The sequence below is a fragment of the Eutrigla gurnardus genome, assembly GCF_963514095.1.
Source record: "Eutrigla gurnardus genome assembly, chromosome: 13".
Taxonomy (NCBI): domain Eukaryota; kingdom Metazoa; phylum Chordata; class Actinopteri; order Perciformes; family Triglidae; genus Eutrigla; species Eutrigla gurnardus.
Window position 1 is genome coordinate 1,740,899 of NC_139936.1, and position 20,025 is coordinate 1,760,923.

The following is a 20,025-nucleotide window of genomic DNA, read 5'->3' on the forward strand; positions in this document are numbered from 1 at the left end:
GGTTGTAAGTCTCTCTCTGTTGTTGAACTGAATTAAAACATTGACTGTCCTCTTTAACGACCACGTCTGCGTTGTGATGTTTGGTCACCATGGTGACTGTTTTCATCTTCATTTCTTATTTCAGCTTCTTTTTCCAAACTTCGTGTTGCGCTAAAGAGGCTGAGTTAAAGCAATCTTGACGAGAGGTCCCTCGACCTCTGACCTCAAGCAATGTGAATGAAAATGGTCTTTACTCTCGGGGCCAACAGAACCCATTTTCATGCTATTTTCTTTGCCTGCAGTATAAATATGTTATTCTAAACTGGTGTTTGAATATTTCGGGTCCATAAACGGTCTTGAGTTGCGTAACTTTGGGGTCTGACTGGAGAGCTGAGACTCTCGCGGGTCCAACGAGTCTGTCGGTATTCATGTGTGATGATTGCAATTCGTCTCCACGAACACAAACCCGTCATCGGCGTATAGAATGACCTTGCGGTGACCTCTAGGACTATCACAGCCTGATGAATCAAGCACCAAGGGCATTCAGAGGACGATCGATGTTTCCACGTACCTAACGCCACCGTGGTGTTCTCTGAACAGAATCGCTCACCCTCCAAACGCCCCGTTAAACACAAAAAAATCCCCAAATGTCATAATAATGACCCCAAATGATGCTGTGACGATGTGGTATTTCGGAGGGACCTTTGAGCATTTAGCACCAATCTACCCAAAATTGCTGCAACAACTTCTGAGACATAATAAGAGGATGAAGACGGTTCTCATATACTTGAATTCTGTTTTATGATGAGAACAAGTCGACACTGCTGAGCTTGTTTTGTCTTGTTTGGTCCCTCTGGTTCCCAGCGTTCAGATGTTGTGTCTCTTCTATGTGACGCTGCTGCTGACCTGATATCCCCCCAAACCCCTCCGACTCTGAAAGCACAAAAACAGATCTTACGGGCCTCTGAGGGGTAATTCGTTGCTCCTTAAAGTCTCCCATTAAACCAAACATGGTCCACTGAGAACCCGGCGTTTCCACTCCAGGAAGCCGTGAGTGTGGGATCTGAATCCCCCGGAGATCTCAGCGCTGTCGATCAGCGGCGTGTGATGTGGGCGTTCAGGGAAATCTCTTCTGTACGGTCAATAATGAACAAAACCCTTCCTTTTCTTTTTTACAGGGTCAAATTGAGTGTGCTGCGTTCGAGTGCATTATTCAAAGTGGGATGTCTGAAATCACAACATCACAACACACACACAGGATGTGCTTGTTGTGTTGAATAACTCACCAGCAGCGTCGGGGGGGGGGGGGGGGGGCTGTACACATTTTATCGTCTCGGAGGAAGGAGAGCGTTTTTGTTAAAACGTCGGGAGGTCGAGTGCGTCGTTTTTTTTACACCTTTCTGAGAGCAAACTGTTTTTCAGGGTCACTTGACCTTTCCAGCCTCCCTCCTCCTCCTCCTCCTCCTCCTCCTCCTCCTCCTCCTCCTCCTCCTCCTCCTGTACGCTCCCTTTTGAAAACACGAGTCGAGTGGCTTCGCCAAAGTGTGTTTCTCTTCTGTCTGGAAGGAAGGAGCCCAGACGCCGGAGACACTCCACGACGAGTGGGAACTGGAAAGATGGCGCTTCACTCCGTCGCCCCGAGTAACAGCCGGCACATCTCGGCGAAGCTCGGCTTGAAGACACTTAACGAGTCCACGGGGCCGGACGCTCCTCGCCGTGGAGCGCTTCCAGTCAAGATTTTGCATCTCGACTCTCCGCACTTTCATTTCCCAGAGTTATTTTTTTTGTTCATCAGAAATCTCTGCAGATCACAGGAACAACACGAGCTCCATCGCCGGCCAGAGAATTCCTCAAGCTGTTCTTTTGAGCATTTACATTTTTTCTTCTCTTCTTTCTGTCAAATCTTTTTCCCCAGTCTGTAATAAGACGGCATAATTCATCCTGGTCTGAATTGTTCCCATATTTCTAGTTATAATAATAGCTGGCAAAGCCTTCGGATCCACAGCATCATGTGAATCTGCAGGTTACAGGAATATTTAGATGTCACAATATAGACGGATTTCTATTCAATTATTTTATTTTATTCGTCCCTTTATTTACCAGTTATATATTCACACACACACACACACACACACACACACATATACACACACACATATACACACACACACACACACACACACACACACACACATACAATATGGACATAATAAACAGAAAACCAATTACCGATCATATTGAGTTACAAATATAATAAAGTGAAATAATAAAATATATATTCAAGGACACAGATAAGTAACGGGGGAAAACAGCACGTGAAGAAAATAAAAATATTAATAATTACAATAATATAATAACTAAATTGTAAACAAGGAAGACAAAAGACATGTGAGAGGGAGGATGAGTTTATTTCTGCTCAAACATTTATTTTTCTATTCTCTCATTTACGAGCTCTTATACGTGTGTTTCCGTGTCGCAGCAGGAAAGATCTCAGAACTTCATTATTTTTTATTGAACTATTCAAATTGGATTTTTTTTGTACAGCTGATTATTGTTTCCAGCTAAGTGTCGTTTCCTTGGCTACAAACAGGCGGTTACTTCGGGGGCGGGGCTACGAGGTGATAGGTCGCTACCACGCTACCAATGCTAGTTAGCTACTAAGATAGCTTTAACACGAAACTGTAAAGTTGACCTTGAATTATAGAAGCTAACTTTAACACCAGAATCCACATGGATCCAGATCCAGTAAGGTTCGTCAGATCCACCCGTCGCTCAGTCCAAATATGGTCACTTCCTTTACTAGTTGCCGAAAATGCCAAACTCGAGGCTGGGTGGCGTCACCATGACGACGTCCACTTCTATGCCGTCCATGGCAACAGGTTGAGGACATTTAATGTGTTCATACAGAAGGAGTTAGTGTGGAGGTTAAACATGAAACTCGTGTACGAGATGATGTCGGAGGAAGTCGTTGACTCGGTGCACTGTTCATGCCCTTGTGAGAATGAACTTCTCTGCTTCTGTTCCGGCAGATGAAAAGGTCAGAGGGCTGGCGCCCGGGGAATCATGATCATGGCGTTAAGCCGGCGAACATCGGGAACCGACAGGTTCCTCATCTCGGGGTCAAACGCTGCTCGGTCGATACTTCCCCCGCTCTCCTTCTGTTAAATCGCTCTGAATGGTTCCAGTTTGGACCGAGGCGCTTCCTCATTGCTCTCGGATACTTCAGGTTTATTGTTACTGTATTGTTTATTGTGAGCGTATTGTTGTTTATTGTGAGCGTATCGGCTATGATACCGGCTCAGGAACACGTAACCCCCCCGAGATGTTTATTCAAAGCGAAGCGCTGCTGCACGCTTTTTAAAGTGTGTCTGGAAATCTCCACGGTACCCTGGGAGATATTCCTGCACCTCGATGTGGTGTTTCTTCTGTTGTATTAATAACACACACACACACACACACAGTTTGTCTTGCGTAACACAAGCAGACTTGACAGCCAGGAATAGAAACCCCCTAATTGGTGTCGGACAGTTTTTTCCCTCCCGATTGGTTTAGTGTTTGTGCTCGCAAAAAGCAGATAAGATTAGAGACAAAGCAGACAGATGGACATATCAAGATAGATTTATTTTTTTCCAGCAGACAAAGGAATTCTTCCATGTCTATAATCTTGGCCCGACAATTTAGGAAGTGGCCTCTGCGTCTGACCTTCCGTCGTTCTTTGAGCAGAAGAAAGGAGGAAGACGACGGCCTGCTTCTGTTGCCTGGTTACGGCTTCCTCGGGGGGTTTGACGGGCTTCCTTCGAGCCGACACGGAGCACCGAGCTATTAGAGGCACTTTATTAAACACTGACGGAGGCGCTGCCGGCTGAAGGAGTTCTCCAGGAACGGTGATTCTCTCTCGCTTGAAAGGAACGCCGTGAAGCGCTCGACTTTCTCTTCATACAGCAGACATTTTCAACACGCTGGGAAAGAAAAAACCTCCACATCGCAGTGCCACGGCTGTTTGGCTTTACATGCTGATTCACGGGCGTGAACAAAGCCAGTCTGGTCATCGTTGGTGTCAAAAGTCCAGAACGGGGTCAGAGTGGTTCCGATGAAGGTCGTCTCAGAGACAAGGCGAGGCTCAGTGTGAAGCCGGGACCAGGAGGTGACGTTTTGATGACGTGTTGTGTGGGCGACCTGCCACCAGGGGGCATTTAAAAAAAGCTCAGGTTCATGTTATGATGCACGGCAACTTAAAGAGTCGTGTAAATGTGCAGGACGCGCAAAAAAAACATCAACTCTTTGTTGTTTTATTGTGCTGGGGGAATGGGGTTTTCAACGCTTACAACGTTAGCTTAACAACAAAACCAACGTTAGCTTGATACGATAAAACCAACGTTAGCTTTAGACGACAAAACCAACGTTGGCTTTAAACAACAAGACCAACGTTTGCTTGATACGATAAAACCAACGTTAGCTTTAAACAACAAGACCAACGTTAGCTTGATACGATAAAACCAACGTTAGCTTTAAACAACAAGACCAACGTTAGCTTGATACGATAAAACCAACGTTAGCTTTAAACAACAAGACCAACGTTAGCTTGATACAATAAAACCAATGTTAGCTTTAGACGACAAAACTAGCACTAGATTACAAGGATTAAATTAAACGAGCGTTTACGTTTCCACCAGGTTAAAGGATCCGATCAACTTTCCATCGACATTGTTTGTCATGCTGAGCAACACGATAAAAATGTAACATTAGATTGCATCTCCCGACTATTCGGCTGCAACGACACCAATCAAAGACGAGTCCATCTAGAGTAAATATTTTATGTCCTGCCGTGTTATCGCCTTTCCGTATATCAATCCCTTATCAAATAATTTTTCAATAAAGGACATCCCGACCCCATATGGCGTCCGTCGGCCGTTCAGCCTGAAGTAGCCGAGAACCCCGAGTGTTTGCGGAGTAACGTCGGAGTGACAGACGGGATCGAACCATCACAGATAAAGATGGTTCGCCGGCAGGATATTACAGGACGCCGTATCGCCGCCACATCTCATCCTGATGAATGATTCGTAACGATTCGTTATTCAGTTTGTTCAGATTCCATATGCTGTTGGCAAACACACACACACACACACACACAATCTCCTTTGGATTATAAAATCCCTTATTCACGGTTGGATAAGCAACATTGAAGTGTGTGTGTGTGTGTGTGTGTGTGTGTGTGTGTGTGTGTGTGTGTGTGTGTGTGTGTGTGCAATGAGCGATTACCAAACAATAAATGGGCTTGTGACACGTCGTCGTGGTGAATAAACACAGCAAAGTGCAGTTAATCACAATAAGTGGTCTGATCCGGCCTCCTGGACTCGAGTGGAGATCACATCAGTCGCAGAGATGATCTAGATTTTGATTTATGGGCACATTAATTTATTTATTCTGAGGAGTTTGAGGCTTTAAAACACAACAGCGGTGCTGGAGGAGAAACTTCATGTTGTTCTCTGGCGCCATCTGGTGGCCGAGCGCTGAACCGCCGGCCTGATCAGTTCAACCAGAGCCTAAAAGCATAGTTTTACATTTTTGCTAAAAGGGAAAAATATTGTGAACTTCTAGTATCATCGTCTGGTGTCGGCTTGATGTTAATTGAATTGAATTGAATTTGGACACAGGTGTGACGAATAACGAGTGTGTTCCCTTCAGGTGAGTCCGGATCTGAACCTGGAGGCCGACTACACTGTGGGGTTACTGCAGAGGTGGTAAGTAACCAAGTACAAATACTGTTACTGCAGAGGTGGTAAGTAACCAAGTACAAATACTTCCTTACTGTAGGTGAGTAGGATATTCAGGTATCTGTACTTTACTTGAGTATTTATTCCTCTCACAACTTATTACTTTTCCTCCCTAAAAACAAATATCTGTTCTTTAGTATAGAACACTTAGATCTAATGCATTTGAAGGAATTATCATTATTTAAATGTTCTTATAAATATGATGCAAATGTTGTTCATAGGGATGTGAGTACGTTTCACAGTACTATTACACTTCTACTTGAGTAAACACAAGTGAGTTTTTGAACACAAGTATGTGTACTTGTACTCGAGTAGAGAGTAAATATACTCCTTACAAGTAAAAGTAATGCATTCAAAGTAAAAAAAGTACAGAAGCATGATCAGAAATCACAAATTAAATCAAAACAAATGGATACTGTGACGATGTGGACGATATGAAAACTTCATGTCACCATCATCCTGCCAAAATACTTTTGATTCAAGATAATTAGCCCAATAATCAAAATATGCTTAAAACTCTCAGCTGGATTGTACACATAGTCAACTTCAAGCCACTGCATGGTTTCTTCTTTTTTTTAATCTTTCATCATGAAGTTTGAAACAGAAATCAAAATCATGTTAGAGATTTAAATCCTCCAAAAAAATAATAATATATAAAATAGCACAGAGGTTTTTAGAGCCAAACCATTTAAATAACATGTATTTCTGTTTTGTATTTATTAGCAATAACAACAACAACAACAGTGTGCTGATTTAATATTTATTGTTTGAATATGTCCTGTGTCCATTGTCCCTGGTGGCGACGCCGCCCTGAAAGACAACAAGAGATTAGATTCCAACTTTATCAGTCAAAACAAACAAAACACAGAACTACAAAATAATAAGAACTCACCAAATCCTTTGGTCCTGAACATTTTGACAAACGGAGATTCTTCTTCACAACGCAGAACGCTGCAGGAGTCGACGTAAGGAAACGCCTCCACGAGCTGAAGGGAGGAAACTCACCATGAACAGATATACATGCAGGGCTGGTAGGGTGCTGGAAATCCTTGAAAACACTTGGATTTTAGTGTGGTGTTTTCAAGGATTGGAAAGTGCTTGGATTTAGACTAAAGGTCTTGAAATGTGTGTTGTATGTGATGACATCTATGATAGAACAGAGGAAAGAAGATCTCCATATCTGAGGGACTGAAAACAGCATTTTCTGACGTTTCTTTATGAAAAATGACTTTTGATGATGAACAGATGATGAAAATAGTTGGTGATTATATTTCTGTGGATCTGTTAGTGGAATTAGTTTTCCTTTCATTTGTGGTCCTTCTGTAAAAAGCTGTCTCCAAACATCATGTTGGTTGTTTAGAGGACAATAACATCTCATTTAATGTGATGAACAAGTGACAGAATAAGTAGACTGAATACTGACCATTGGATTGGTACAAATATGGAGTTTACCACAGCTGGAAGGGGCTGGAAAAGCATGGAAATGCACCTTGAAGTGCTTGAATTTGACTGGAGGAGGTGGAGGAACCCTGATAGTACATATAGTGATGATTACTCACGGTTCCCAGCGTGTCTGGAAGGACGTCCAGGTCCCTCTTCCCCCCCGGGTTCAGTCCATATGACCAGTGCTGACAGCCGGCGAGTGGCAGCGCCGCCCCGACCAGCAGAAACCACAACGCCAATGATGTCATAGCCATTCTGAAGGAAACATTGTACGTTTGTTTGAGCAGAAGGTGTCGGGTGGAACCCCCAAACATCTCTTACCTTGTGTGCAGACGGCAGTTCAGCTCCTCTGATGGGATCTGGTCTGCTCCTGGCTTTATATAAGCCTTTTAGCCTGACTCTTCACCACAGGGGTCCCTCAGGGAAAGTACGCAAGCTCATTGGCCCCGCCTCCCCGCCCGTCAAAAACAGCATGAGATGACCCACAATAACTGAGACACGTGAGGACCTTTTGTTTCGTCTTCATAACAGTTTTATTGGTAACAGTCATTGGTGGAAACACACGTTTCCACGGTCGAGTGCAATCGTTAGACGGGCGACCGCCGGCCGATATTCATATTGCATTCAGCGAGACGTATTAAAAATAAATAACCGCAGCTCTTGTGTTGCTTTTTCTACCCTCAAGGTGAAAAACGCAACATGATTGCCTTCATGGTTGATTCTCCCGGGCCGGGTACCTTACTGGGGGAGCGGGCAGACCGGGGGACTGAGGGGAGTGGGGGACCAGGGGAACTGGGGGACCGGTTAGACCGGGGGACCGGGTGGACCGGGGGACTCGGGCGAGTGTTATTGCATCTGTGCAGCTTTGAGCCTGGAGGTGGAGGACGCATGCAAACACAGACAAACACGACTCCAACAACGCTTCTTCTTTTGTTTGTTTTGGAAACACTGGATTTTTGATTTACATGAATTACAAGCTTTGTAAACTTTTTTTCATTTTTTGTTTTTTTGGTGAGAAGGTAAAATAATGTTACAGTTAACATATATACTTGTGCAAATAAGTTTGAAAAGCACGATTAAGTGATTTTTAAGATTTCTCCTAGAATAAACATATGTACTGTACGTACAGAAACATCAGCATGCATGTGGATCTCTGGCACGCCGGGTTTAAAAGGAGAAGAAAAGGAGGTAGATTCACAGAGGGAAAGCTTGTCAGAACATTTAAAAGTAGGTAATCGTGTATATATATATATATATACATATATATATATATATTGCATACCCAAGCTGTGTTTCAAACCAGCCCGGTTTCATTCGTTATGGCTTTGGTTGCATCACTTCCTTTTGGAACAATCCAGCAAACACCAGTCGACGTACTTTAAACCAGGAGGATGAGTTATTATTAAGGAAGTGACACTCCTGTTAACACGGCGTGAATATTAATGAGTCGATCTCATCCAGACACGCGTCTACGCACACAAGGAACATTTAGAAATCACCACCCAGCGTACGACGTACACGACGACCCTGATTCAACTCTAGTGCAAGATATTTAAAGCTAAATAAGGTGGAATGCCGGGGATGTGCATATAACTACCTGTAGGCAGGTAACGATTGAGAGGAGGGGGAGCCAGCCGGCGTGTGTGTGTGTGTGTGTGTGTGTGTGTGTGTGTGTGTGAGAGAGAGTTATCTGACGCTCTGAGACATGTGCAGAGGCGTCAGCATCTCTTCAAAAATGGCTCCTTTCACGTTGGACCCCCTCAGGTTGGCTTCTTGTAGATCACAGCCGGACAGGTCGCAGTTCTGCAGAGGAAGAACCGTGATGTATGATAAACGTAGCCCACATGAGTCCAGAGACCAGACCAGACTATGTGGAGGAACCAGAGACTGTCTGTGGTCCCCCAGAGGTCTAGATAGTAGCCCACATGAGTCCAGAGACCAGACCAGACTATGTGGAGGAACCAGAGACTGTCTGTGGTCCCCCAGAGGTCTAGATAGTAGCCCACATGAGTCCAGAGACCAGACCAGACTATGTGGAGGAATTAGAGACTGTCTGTGGTCCCCCAGAGGTCTAGATAGTAGCCCACATGAGTCCAGAGACCAGACCAGACTATGTGGAGGAACCAGAGACTGTCTGTGGTCCCCCAGAGGTCTAGATAGTAGCCCACATGAGTCCAGAGACCAGACCAGACTATGTGGAGGAACCAGAGACTGTCTGTGGTCCAAACAACAAGGTCTCTGCTGTATTCATGTCTAGATGACCTTATATGGAGTGTTGATGGAGCAGCTACAATGTTAGCGTAGCCTAGCACCATCAACCAGACTCCATTCAGAAAACCAGCGTTTTAACAGTAGTTATCTTGTGGTCTTGCAGACAGACCTAACAAAGCATGACTCAGCACTTTTTTTCTCCAACTTTTTGATTTACTCCTTATTTCCTAAAGAAGATTGAATTAGCTGGACCTGTATTAAATGTGTATTTGTTGGCTGTAAACAGGACGCCCGCTGAGCGTTCCTCAGAGATAATCCCGTCCGACGAGCGAACTCACCTCCAGATCCGTTCCTGCCAAAGTGGCTCCCCGCAGGTTGCAGTTCTTCAGCTTTGCGTTCTTTAGAGTGGCCACGCGCAGGTTGATGCCGGTCATCTGACTTCCTTCCATGTCGACTCCTTTCAGGTTTGCACCTGATGACCAAAAAATAACAACATGGGGTTCAAAACGAGACCGTGGACGTTTCACCGACTCTGATGCAGCGCTGCGATGATGCACCTTCCAGGTTGGCCTTCAGTCCCGACGGATCGTCAAAGTTGCATCCTTTGAGAGAAGCTCCCTCGGCGTTGGAACAGAGCATCTTCACCCCTTGTAAGTTGGCGCCCTTTTAAAGAGAGGAGAGAAATCAAACACACGTCGAGTGAGGAAATGTGTGTATGTGAGGAAGTCGTCATCCGGCTGGTCGTGACTCACGTCCAGGTTGGCTCCGGAGAGATCGGCCCGCTCCAGGTTGGAGCAGCACAGGTTGGCGTGTGTCAGGTTGCAGCGGCTGAGATTGGCCATCTTGAAGTTGATGTAGCGCAAATCCAGTCGGGACAGATCGGCGCCGCTGAAATTAAGACCCTAGGAAAGAGGAGTGGTGTTGAATATTAATACAAATGTTGATACAGTACAGTGCCGATGTGAATAACTTTATTGATCCGTACCTGACAGCGGAGCTCTGATTTGGTCGGCGTCGCCAGAAGGAAACGAACAAACTCCTTGCGGGAAATGGGAGAGTGATCTTCAGGTGGCTGAGTGTTCTGTTGTGGAGGGTCATCGATTTCCACGTTAGCACTATTTAGCAGCTGCTAACACAGTTAGCTTCTATAATTCAAGGTCAACTTTACAGCTAAGTGTTAAAGTCATCTTAGTAGCTAACTAGCATTGGTAGTGACCTGTCAATCAGCAGGTAAGCCCCGCCCCCTAAAGCATCCCCTGCTTTCTGGTCTGGTGGACTCTAAATGGACCATAATGTACTAAATGAACATCATGCTGGATTGAAGTGTTTTTTAATTGAGATCCTCTCCCGGTTCATCACTATTCCACACTTCACATTACCTTGATTGCGACTTCCAGCTGTTCAGCCAGCTGCTCGATTCCAAAGAACCGAGCCTCCTCAAGGACGCCTGGAAGACATTCATATGCATTTATTCATGTCATGACACAGCTCAGAGTTCTGCTCAGGTAGATTCCCGTCATGCGAAGCTCACCTCGTATATTAATGCCGTCGTTGATGATGAGCTGACCGTGTCTCAGGTAGTTGAGGATTGGCTCGAAGTATTCGGGGCTGCGGTCGATGAGGTAAGCGCCGTGCTCGTCCTGCTTGTTCCCCCACACGTCTGGAACAAATCACACGTTTGAGAAGAAAGCCTCGCATAGAAACCACAAATGTTGACCGCTCGGCCCGCCCTTACGTTTCTCTCTGAACATGTGGGCGAGCATGCTCTCCGGCTCCTTGCTGACCAAAGTGCTCCTGAAAACAAAACACACGCGTTCAGATAGAAGACAAGAGGCTTGTTTCACAGCAACCATGTTGTCTCTGAGTGGTGAGATACCGGGTGGTGGTGAAGAGACGCCCGCCGATATTCAGCGTCAGCCAGTCGCTGTGCGCTCCCAGCTGATCGGACGGAAGCTTGGCTTCATTTTGAGGGTCTGCCATGTAAAAAACAACACCAGACTGAATTATGGTATCCAAGTCGTCCCGACGACAACGCACTTGAATATTCTCATTATCACGATACACTTTATTGTCCCCCGGGGGAAATAAACTGTATCACATCGACTTCACGACTTAAGTCTGACTCGTGACATCACTCACCGAAGAACGGGTCTCCTTCCGACACGTACAACACGTCGTCGTCCCTGTCAGAGATTTCACACCGATATTAAACAGTTTCAACATAAAACAGACAAATGTAAGAAAAAGGTTCCCCCCTGTTGGAGTCATCACTTTAAAAAATATTGACTCTTATTGTATTTGTCAATTGTTATATTCATACTTCCAAGTGGACCTGAAGGAAGTCAAACATCCACCAAAACCAAATGAAATCCTATTTTCAAACATTGCAAGGACTTAGAAACCAGAAAGCCATCACAGCTATCTGCATTTATAAATCCTCTCTTTCATTTTCCTGTGTTTCAGGGTTCCTCCACCTTTAACAGTCAAACTCAAGCACTTTCCAAGCATTTCCAGGTGCATTTCCATGCTTTTCCAGCCCCTTCCAGCTGTGGTAAACTCCATATTTGTATCATCAATGGTCAGGAGATCTTCTTTTCTCTGTTCTATCATAGATGTCATCACATAGAACACACATTTCAAGACCTTTACTCTAAATCCAAGCACTTTTCAAACCTGGAAAACCCCATACTAACAATCAAGTGTTCTCAAGGATTTCCAGCACCCTACCAGCCCTGCATGTATGTGTTATGTGTTGTTATTACTAACTACGTTTAGATGACGTATGGTGGCCGTGACGTTGACCTCACCTTATGAGGGCTATGTCGTCTATCAGACCCCCTTTCCCATTGTAGAGGGAGGCAGCTTTGATCCCCAGCTTGCTGCTCGCTACGGACAGCAGGTCGGACAAGGTCCCGTACACCGCTACCACCTGGAAAACAACACAACACGGGGTTCACGTCGGCGCTAACGGGTCGCAGCTACGCCGAGGTAACAGTTAGCTTCATCTCAGGTGTGTGAATACGTCATTAAGACCGTGAAGCCTCGCCTCCAGGTGAATATGTATATGTCATATTATTTGTTTATACCGCAGTACTAGCATCACTAGCTTAAACAGCGAGTCATTCTGCGGCCCGACTCAAACTAAACAGACATAAATGTGTGTTTTACTAACCTTCCCATTTTTAGATGTCCCGTTAACAAAGAGGGTAACTCTTCTCATTCTTTACAAGCTTTTGGTTATACGTGGTTTATTACTATTTCAACGTGAGGGCGGCGTTTGACAGCTAGCAGCTCGATTCAAACTGGCGTCTTAAGCTAGCTAGCTGCATCGGACAACAGCAGCAGCACGAGACAGGAGATGATGCGTTCAAGGGCTGTCCGGGGAAATCAACGCGTACAGAACTCCAAAGCTCCCGGGCTTAAATTTAAATATCTCGAATTTACAATCACGGTCTTAAAGTGTTATTGTTTTTATTATCTTACTACTGGCACGATGAGTCGGTTTTTCGTGACGCGCAAACAGTTTTATTTAATTAATTATTAAGGCAGGTATTAAAAAAACATACAAACAACGCACCATGGCAAAAAAAAAGAGGGAGAGAGAAAAGGAAAACGTAGAAAATGTACGCAAAAAAATAAGTCCAGATTCACAAAGGTTAAAATCAATACAAAAGGTAAAAAAGACAATAATAATCTTCATCTTTTTATTAAATTAAACTGTATTTATAATTAAATTTATAAACATTCAGTAATCTCAGTTCATGGACGTAAACTATACAACATACAAACACACTATTCGTAATCAATACACCGCCACACAGCACAAAACTAAAAGCAACGACCGGACCGGAGAGCACGTGAAGGGGGCCTTCCGTCTCTCAGCTCTGCGATTGGTCGGAGAGCGACCACACGTGACGTAGCCACGCTTGTTGTTTCACGCAGCGTTCCAACGCGCAGCCGTCATCTTGAAGTTTTGCCCTTTTTATCGAAGAAAATAAGACGAATTGGCCTTTTCCTGACTTCTATCTGACTTCTAACGCAACGTGTATGTTCTTTGTTCGCTTACACGTTGGCGTGTTTATTCTTTTGTGCTGCGCGTGTGTTTGGAAGCTAAGCTAGAAGCTAAACGGAATCACACCTGCACATCAAAAACTAGTGTTCAGCTTCAGGTTGGAATCAATCCAGAAGTGTTTTGGTGCCTTTTCACACGATGACGTCAGACGGACGTCACTGCTCGTGCTGCTCTCATCCGGTCTCCTCTCCCAGTGTTTACCAGACGCTCAGTGAGATGGATTTTGAACGAGGTTTGTTGGCCGAGTTAAAGCAGAATGTCTAAAATGTGAATGATTAAAACCACAGTGTGTTGTGTGTCCTGCAGGTATCTGGTCTGCTGCGGTGGATGGAGACCTGGAGAGGGTCCGGATCCTGGTCCAGAAGGGCACCGAGCCCAACCTGAGAGACTCCTCCGGATACACGGCTCTGGTGAGTTGGAGATGTCCTGTCTTGTATATAAATCCCTGTGTCATTTCTGTTTTGATCCTCCCAGCACTATGCGAGCCGCGGTGGTCACCTCGCCGTGTGCCGGTTCCTCCTGGAGAGTGGTGCTTGTTCGTCCCCCCAGACGCCGGGCGGCGCCACGCCGCTCCATCGGTCCGCCTACTGCGGCCGCCCGGACGTGGTCCGCCTCCTGCTGCAGCACCGAGCCGATCCCACGCTGTGCGACGACGACGGCGCCTCCCCTCTGCACAAGGTAACTGAGAGCCGTGATGTCATCGCAACACTCACAGTTCGATTGGTCGTCTAAACCGGCGCTCTGTTAAATGCTGGTGCAGGCTGCAGAACGGGGTCACGCCGAGGTCTGCCAGCTGCTTCTGGATCACAGTCCGCCACTCTGCAGCCGGGCCAACAAGAGGCTGCAGCTCCCCTTCCAGCTGGCGCCGCCCGGAGACCTGCAGGAGCTCCTAAGACCACCTCGGGGTGGGGATGGACACATCGGGGTCACGGCGACGTCACACCAATGACCTGAGCTCAGAAACGAGGTGAGGCCCCGGATCCACGACGCTCCTCCATCAGCAGAGACCAGAATGAGGACTGAGGACTGGGCCGTCCTGGTTCTGGTTGCCAGTTTACAGCCTGTTGCACTAATTGCACCTCCTGAGCCGTAGAAACTCTTTAAAACCTGTTAGATTCCTCCAGCATCTGTTACTGCTGCTCAGTTTAATAACAGCTCTGTTTGAACACATCTGCCACGTTTGTTTTCGATGAGGACACGTGTTACTGATCCAATACTCACCGCGGGCAGCGTTAGAGCAAAGTTGGTGACTTTCATACAAAATACCTTTTATAATGTTTACTCCAACTGTTCGTATATCATGACAGTAGAACATTAGACGGATCATCTGTAAAAGATTCAGATTATTTTAGTCTCTCGACGGCAAGATTCCAACATGCCTGAAAGAAAACAGCCAATCAGAGCGGAGGAGTCTCAACGCAAGCAGCCAAAGCCAAATGAGACCGTTTAAGCCCCGCCCACTGGCCACAGTTCACTAAAATATGTTTCTGAAAACATTTGAGGTGAGAAATCAGCTCCTCCTCTCTGATTGGTTGTTTTCTTTCACGTAGAAAACGCCATCGGGAGACTCAAAGCAGGCAGATGAGCTGATTCATGTTCTACTGTCATGATATCTGACAGTTTGAGGAAATATTATACAAAGTGTGTTATTATAAAAGATACCAACTGCAGCTTTAATGATTGTTTTTCCTTTGTATTAAAACCTGAACTCATGCTGAGTTATTTGTAAAACTTTTATTTTTTATTGTAACGTGAGTGCCAGCAGGGGGAGCTATTGTCTTTAAAGTCAGCAGGTGTGTGTGTTTTTGTGTGAAGGAGCCGACACACAGTGACCTCATGCGATCCTTCCAGCGCTCCTGTTGGTGCGTCCCTTCATGCCTCCTGACCGGTTAATTAGCTTTAATCAATCAAACTCAACATGTTGTTTTCTCGTCTGCTTCACACACGTTCTGACACGTCGGGATGAAAACCTTCAGGAACGCGCCACATATTCTCCTCGTGAGTTGGACTGTACCACTTTCTCATGTCTCTGAGTAATGAGCAAATATTTCCTGGAGTAAATCATTCACAACGTTCTTCAGGCGGAGCCGATTTCAGTAGTAATGAGTCATAACCTCAAAACACCCACGTTCTAGATTCTTCTAGTTCCTCAAAATGAAATAGTTGTTTCACCGTCACGCCTGTGTTTCTAAAGAAATATCTATTTATTTATTGAAAGGGAGTACATTATACAGCACATGTATACATCACTTTCTTTCTCTTTTAAAAGAATAGAAAAAAGTGTATTAAAAATGATATATAGAAATATTTCTATATATCTATTAATTTGTGTCATTGTGTCAAAATTGTATTGAAATTGAAAGTGGAGTTCATTATTCAGCACAACTTACATACATAATTGTATTTTCTTTAAAAAAAAAATTAAAATGAAAAAAATAAATTATAATTAAAAAGTAAATATATATGGAAATATTTTCATTTTTTTTTCATTACACTGTATTGAGTGGAGTACATAATACAGCACAACTTATATACATCATTTTATTTTTCTTAAAAAAAACAAAAATGAAAAATAAATAATTTAAAAATTGATACATAGAAATATGTTTTTTTTAAAGGATACACTCTTACTAAGATAACATCCTCTCTTTAGCCGTCAGTCGTGATTCTGAGGTTTTTTAATTTGCAAAAGTAACAAAGGATGGATCCTGGAGGTGAATAAAGGATGTTGATATTTCCATATTTCTACAGAAACAGATGAACTTTTCAACAACCGACACACTCACCGTATTCACACACACACACACACACACACACTCACCGTATTCACACACGCACACGCACACACTCACACACACTCACCGTATTCAAACACACACACACACACACTCACCGTATTCAGACACACACACACACTCACCGTATTCACACACACACACACACTCACTCACACACACTCACCGTATTCAAACACACACACACACACACTCACCGTATTCACACACACACACACACACACACACGCACTCACCGTATTCAAACACACACACACACTGGCACTAACCCTAACCCGTCTGAGGACCTTTCAGTGGGGCCGCTGGTGGGCGGTGTTTTCCTAAACTACCCTTTTTCAGAAACCCACATCCATGCAGGGCCGTGACTGGAGGGGTGCCAGGCCACATCTGGAGCTCATTGCAGCTGACGCCACACAGCACAGGGGGGGGAGGGGGGGGGGGTATTTTAGCTGGCAGAACTAAGCAAAGAGAGCTGTTTACGCTCAGTGACAAGTTCCTCCTTCCACACAAGCGAGGCGCTGTTAGGAGCCGGGGTTATGAAGAGTCCTCTTCTACAAGATGTATATAGAAGATATACATCCGTGTTTGTTTTCATAAGAACAAAGCGCCGTTACGCCGGTTGAATGGGAGCCGGCCCACAGACCGTCACCTCCCGACTGTTGGCCTGCCAGCTTCCTCTGTAACGTAATCAACGTCCATGTCTGAGATTTGCTAGCAGTGAGCGAGCTAATGAAAACCCTCTGTGTCACTCCGTAAAAAAAAGAAAGGAATATGGAACGGCCTCTTTCTCCTTTTTCTTTTTTTGATCATTTTTCATGAGCTGGTTTGAATTTGCGCCTTTAAGTGGAAACGATCAGAGAGAAAATATCCAGCTCTGTCCTTTTTTAAAGTTTGTTTTAATGAACTGCTTTCTGTCAGAAATATTAACGATGATATCTAGAGGGATGGGGGTTTCAGAGCCGGGCTTTCTCGTAATGGGAGGACTCCACAAGACGAGGAATTTGGATCCCAGCTCTTGTTTAGTGAGATTTATTTGGAAAGCAATGAAACTTCCTGGCCCTGGAAACCCACTTCCACCATAATGAGCCGAGCTAAACCAGGCTGGATGTTATTTGCCTTCAGAAATAGAAGGTGGTCTGTGTGATCCACGCTCAGTCCAGGATTACAAGTCACAGCGTTTCAGTGGGAGGGGTATTCTGTTTCAGCCTTCTACCTCCTCAAAAACATGGAATATAACCATAACATCCTTATAACCAGCTTCTCTCCTGATTATAACTCCCAAATATTCATTCATTTCTTAGATTTGACACTTTTATTGCGGTGCTTTTACGTCACGTCACAAGTTATTCCACATTTTTACCTGATTCCACCACAAATTTGTATCATTTAACAACGAAGGAAAAACGACATACATTCGAAAAATACATAAAACAGAATAAGACAAAAAGGAAAAAGAGACAGAGTTGTTTTAGGAAGTTAACCCTTTTCAATTCAAATCTAAATATCTTATACTAAATGACATGTTTGTGGGTTATGACAGGCTGAGTAGATGAATGATTAGCACCAACATTGTTTTTGAAGTTACACAAAAACCCCTCGTGGACAAAAGTGTCCATCACCATAAAATCCTTGTTTATTGATATTTCTTTTTTGTTTGTCTATGACTGAGGGGCTACACACACACACACACACACACACACACACACACATTTCTCAATACACATACACCTCTACATCCATGACAACGAGCCAACACCATTTCTCTTGAATAAATGTATTCCATTGGCCGGCAGCGCTCCGTAACACAGTGGAGAGAAAACAGGAACATATTATGTATTAGCTCAGGAGGTAGAGCGGGTTGGCTGGCAACCGCAAGATCGCCGGTTCGATCCCCGGCTCCTCCTAGCTGAGTGCCTGGTGTCCCTGAGCAAGACACCTCACCCTAATTGCTCCTGACGAGCTGGCTGTCGCCCTGCGTGGTTGATTCCACCGTCGGTGTGTGAATGTGTGAATGAATGGGTGAATGTCAGTCATTAATGTAAAGGGCTTTGGATAAAAGCACTATATAAATGAGGCCATTTACCATTTTATGTAATTGCCCCATATGATAAAAAAAGAAAGAAAGGCCCAATCAGCTGGGAAATAATCCAATCTAACATGTTGAAGCCCCAGCTTTCATCATGGGATGAAACATCGTTGTTTTAATGGAAGTCAACAGGAGGAGGCTGAGTGTAACCATTCTCATTCTAAAAGTATAGACTTCATATAGAATCAGAGGTCGAATTTCCAAAGTGTGTCTAAAAATACAGACCTTCACCCAGATATCCTGGCTGAAGCGATGGAAACCAATAAAACCCAGATAACCGAGGAGAGTAGCGAGGGTTAAACTTCGTACTTCAACACTTCAATGACACTCTTCTCTGTGCCAGATGTTGGTTATCTCCTCTCCTGTGGATGCTGTTTTCACAGATAACAGAAGGGTCGTCTGGTGCTTATCTCCCCTCCCCAAGTCCACCTGAACAGAACCAGCGCCTCCTCCCAGCTGCCCCGGCAGACCGGGACTTATCTCCAGGTAATCAGGTAAATGGCTGAATGGCTGGCAGATGGGCACACATTTAAGAAGTGCAGTGGTACTCTGGCAGCGAGGAGCGCCTCCCCTCCGTCTCATCTGCATTGTGGGTGTTTGGTGAGGGGGGGGGAGGGGGGTAATCAAATCTACGGGAGCTGCTCCTCCGAGATGCTGCTTAATCCAATTATGTCCACTCCCACTTCAAAGCAGCGTGTCGTCTGCTGAGTTCAAGTCCTCCAGGTCAGCCGCGAGTCCAGAGGGTCATCAGCTGATCCAGCCAATCACAGACCCGGGAGCAGATATAATCCAACATCCTCTGTTTATGTTTCCATTTTAATAATCATGTTTGTTTTCACGTTAGAGAGCCGCTCTTTTTATTGGAGAAGCTCTGAATCACAAAGTTTCCCAGGAAACTCAATGAACACGCAGCGATGTCTCCGTTATTGTGGTTTATTTGAGGGGGGGGGGGTCCCTGATGTTTTTCAGACTCTGGTTTGTGGTGGATGGTTTCTTTTTATTGATTATGGAGATGTAATCTTCTCAAAAAGCAGGGCCAGACAAACAACCCACAAGCTGAGCCGTATGAGTCAGAGCACAATTAATGAAGCTTTTGGGCTCATATATCTCGTTTCCATCATACCAGCAACATTAGTACGTCTCGTCTGACAAATCTGCAGAGGAACCATCTACTTACTGGGTGCCCACAATTTGTGCAATTTTTTTCCTTTTGCAGCGTGTTTATGTCTTATCTTCCCCGTCTGCAGTTTAAACAACCTTTTTTACCGACACACAAATATGCGTGTGCATGTTGGCAACGTTGTGGTTTTTGGTCTCGGCCGTCCAGACGAGTTAAGAGGTTTCAAACGGTGAATTAAAAAAACGTTGGCACCTTCTCAATGTCTGTTTCTGTTTTGTCGGGTTGTTTCAGATTCAGATATTCAAACGGCCTCGACTTAAACTGGATTCAGACCGGATCGAGACCGTTTCAGAGCAACAGGTGTCTCAGTTCAACTGGTGACCGTGTTAACTGGTGACTTCCAGCCAGATACGATGTCCGTGGTTGCTCATAGTAACGGAATGGTTGCAGAAGATTATGCTCATCCTAAACTTAAAGAAACAGTCACCCAAACTCATCTTAAAGAAACAGTCACCCAAACTCATCTTAAAGGAACAGTCACCCAA

The 20,025-nt window shown here is 44.8% G+C and overlaps 3 protein-coding genes across 5 annotated transcripts; 1 reads left to right on the forward strand and 2 right to left on the reverse strand.

The window, feature by feature from the left end:
• Window positions 1-6,463: 6,463 nt before the first annotated feature.
• Window positions 6,464-7,604, reverse strand: LOC311022695 (progonadoliberin-1-like). The gene is made up of 3 exons (XM_084024185.1): window positions 7,313-7,604; window positions 6,646-6,739; window positions 6,464-6,563 (listed from the first exon to the last, which is right to left on the reverse strand). Exons 1-3 carry the CDS (start codon window positions 7,508-7,510, stop codon window positions 6,514-6,516), a joined length of 342 nt encoding a protein of 113 aa, XP_083880311.1. The 5' UTR covers window positions 7,511-7,604; the 3' UTR covers window positions 6,464-6,513.
• Window positions 7,605-7,705: 101 nt separating this feature from the next.
• Window positions 7,706-12,763, reverse strand: kctd9a (potassium channel tetramerization domain containing 9a). The gene is made up of 12 exons (XM_084024181.1): window positions 12,580-12,763; window positions 12,215-12,336; window positions 11,547-11,590; window positions 11,284-11,380; window positions 11,143-11,201; window positions 10,939-11,067; window positions 10,787-10,854; window positions 10,393-10,488; window positions 10,160-10,309; window positions 9,965-10,070; window positions 9,746-9,879; window positions 7,706-8,999 (listed from the first exon to the last, which is right to left on the reverse strand). The coding sequence occupies exons 1-12, from the start codon at window positions 12,625-12,627 to the stop codon at window positions 8,883-8,885; spliced, it is 1,170 nt and encodes a 389-aa protein (XP_083880307.1). The 5' UTR covers window positions 12,628-12,763; the 3' UTR covers window positions 7,706-8,882.
• A 413-nt stretch (window positions 12,764-13,176) lies between these two features.
• On the forward strand, window positions 13,177-19,298 carry ankrd39 (ankyrin repeat domain 39). Of its 3 annotated transcripts, XM_084024184.1 has the most exons (5): window positions 13,178-13,711; window positions 13,786-13,889; window positions 13,954-14,157; window positions 14,240-14,446; window positions 18,744-19,298. In XM_084024184.1, the coding sequence occupies exons 1-4, from the start codon at window positions 13,618-13,620 to the stop codon at window positions 14,426-14,428; spliced, it is 591 nt and encodes a 196-aa protein (XP_083880310.1). In that variant the 5' UTR covers window positions 13,178-13,617; the 3' UTR covers window positions 14,429-14,446; window positions 18,744-19,298. The 3 variants fall into 3 exon arrangements, with proteins under 3 accessions (XP_083880309.1, XP_083880310.1, XP_083880308.1); XM_084024183.1 differs by having other exon boundaries at window positions 13,177-13,711; window positions 13,786-14,157; window positions 18,744-19,297; XM_084024182.1 differs by lacking the exon at window positions 18,744-19,298 and having other exon boundaries at window positions 13,180-13,711; window positions 13,786-14,157; window positions 14,240-15,765.
• Window positions 19,299-20,025: the final 727 nt, after the last annotated feature.

Excerpts from the sequence above, each read along its gene's own strand:
- LOC311022695 (XM_084024185.1), bottom strand. The coding sequence starts at position 7,510 with ATGTTTGGGGGTTCCACCCGACACCTTCTGCTCAAACAAACGTACAAT. Across the intron at positions 6,740-7,312 it reads TTCCAGACACGCTGGGAACC|CTCGTGGAGGCGTTTCCTTA; the intron begins GTGAGTAATCAT and ends TCCTCCCTTCAG. Across the intron at positions 6,564-6,645 it reads GTTCAGGACCAAAGGATTTG|GGCGGCGTCGCCACCAGGGA; the intron begins GTGAGTTCTTAT and ends GTTGTCTTTCAG.
- kctd9a (XM_084024181.1), bottom strand. The coding sequence starts at position 12,627 with ATGAGAAGAGTTACCCTCTTTGTTAACGGGACATCTAAAAATGGGAAG. Across the intron at positions 10,489-10,786 it reads AGCTGGAAGTCGCAATCAAG|AACACTCAGCCACCTGAAGA; the intron begins GTAATGTGAAGT and ends CCTCCACAACAG. Across the intron at positions 10,310-10,392 it reads AATCAGAGCTCCGCTGTCAG|GGTCTTAATTTCAGCGGCGC; the intron begins GTACGGATCAAT and ends CCTCTTTCCTAG.
- ankrd39 (XM_084024183.1), top strand. The coding sequence starts at position 13,618 with ATGACGTCAGACGGACGTCACTGCTCGTGCTGCTCTCATCCGGTCTCC. Across the intron at positions 13,712-13,785 it reads TGAGATGGATTTTGAACGAG|GTATCTGGTCTGCTGCGGTG; the intron begins GTTTGTTGGCCG and ends TGTGTCCTGCAG. Across the intron at positions 14,158-14,239 it reads GCGCCTCCCCTCTGCACAAG|GCTGCAGAACGGGGTCACGC; the intron begins GTAACTGAGAGC and ends ATGCTGGTGCAG.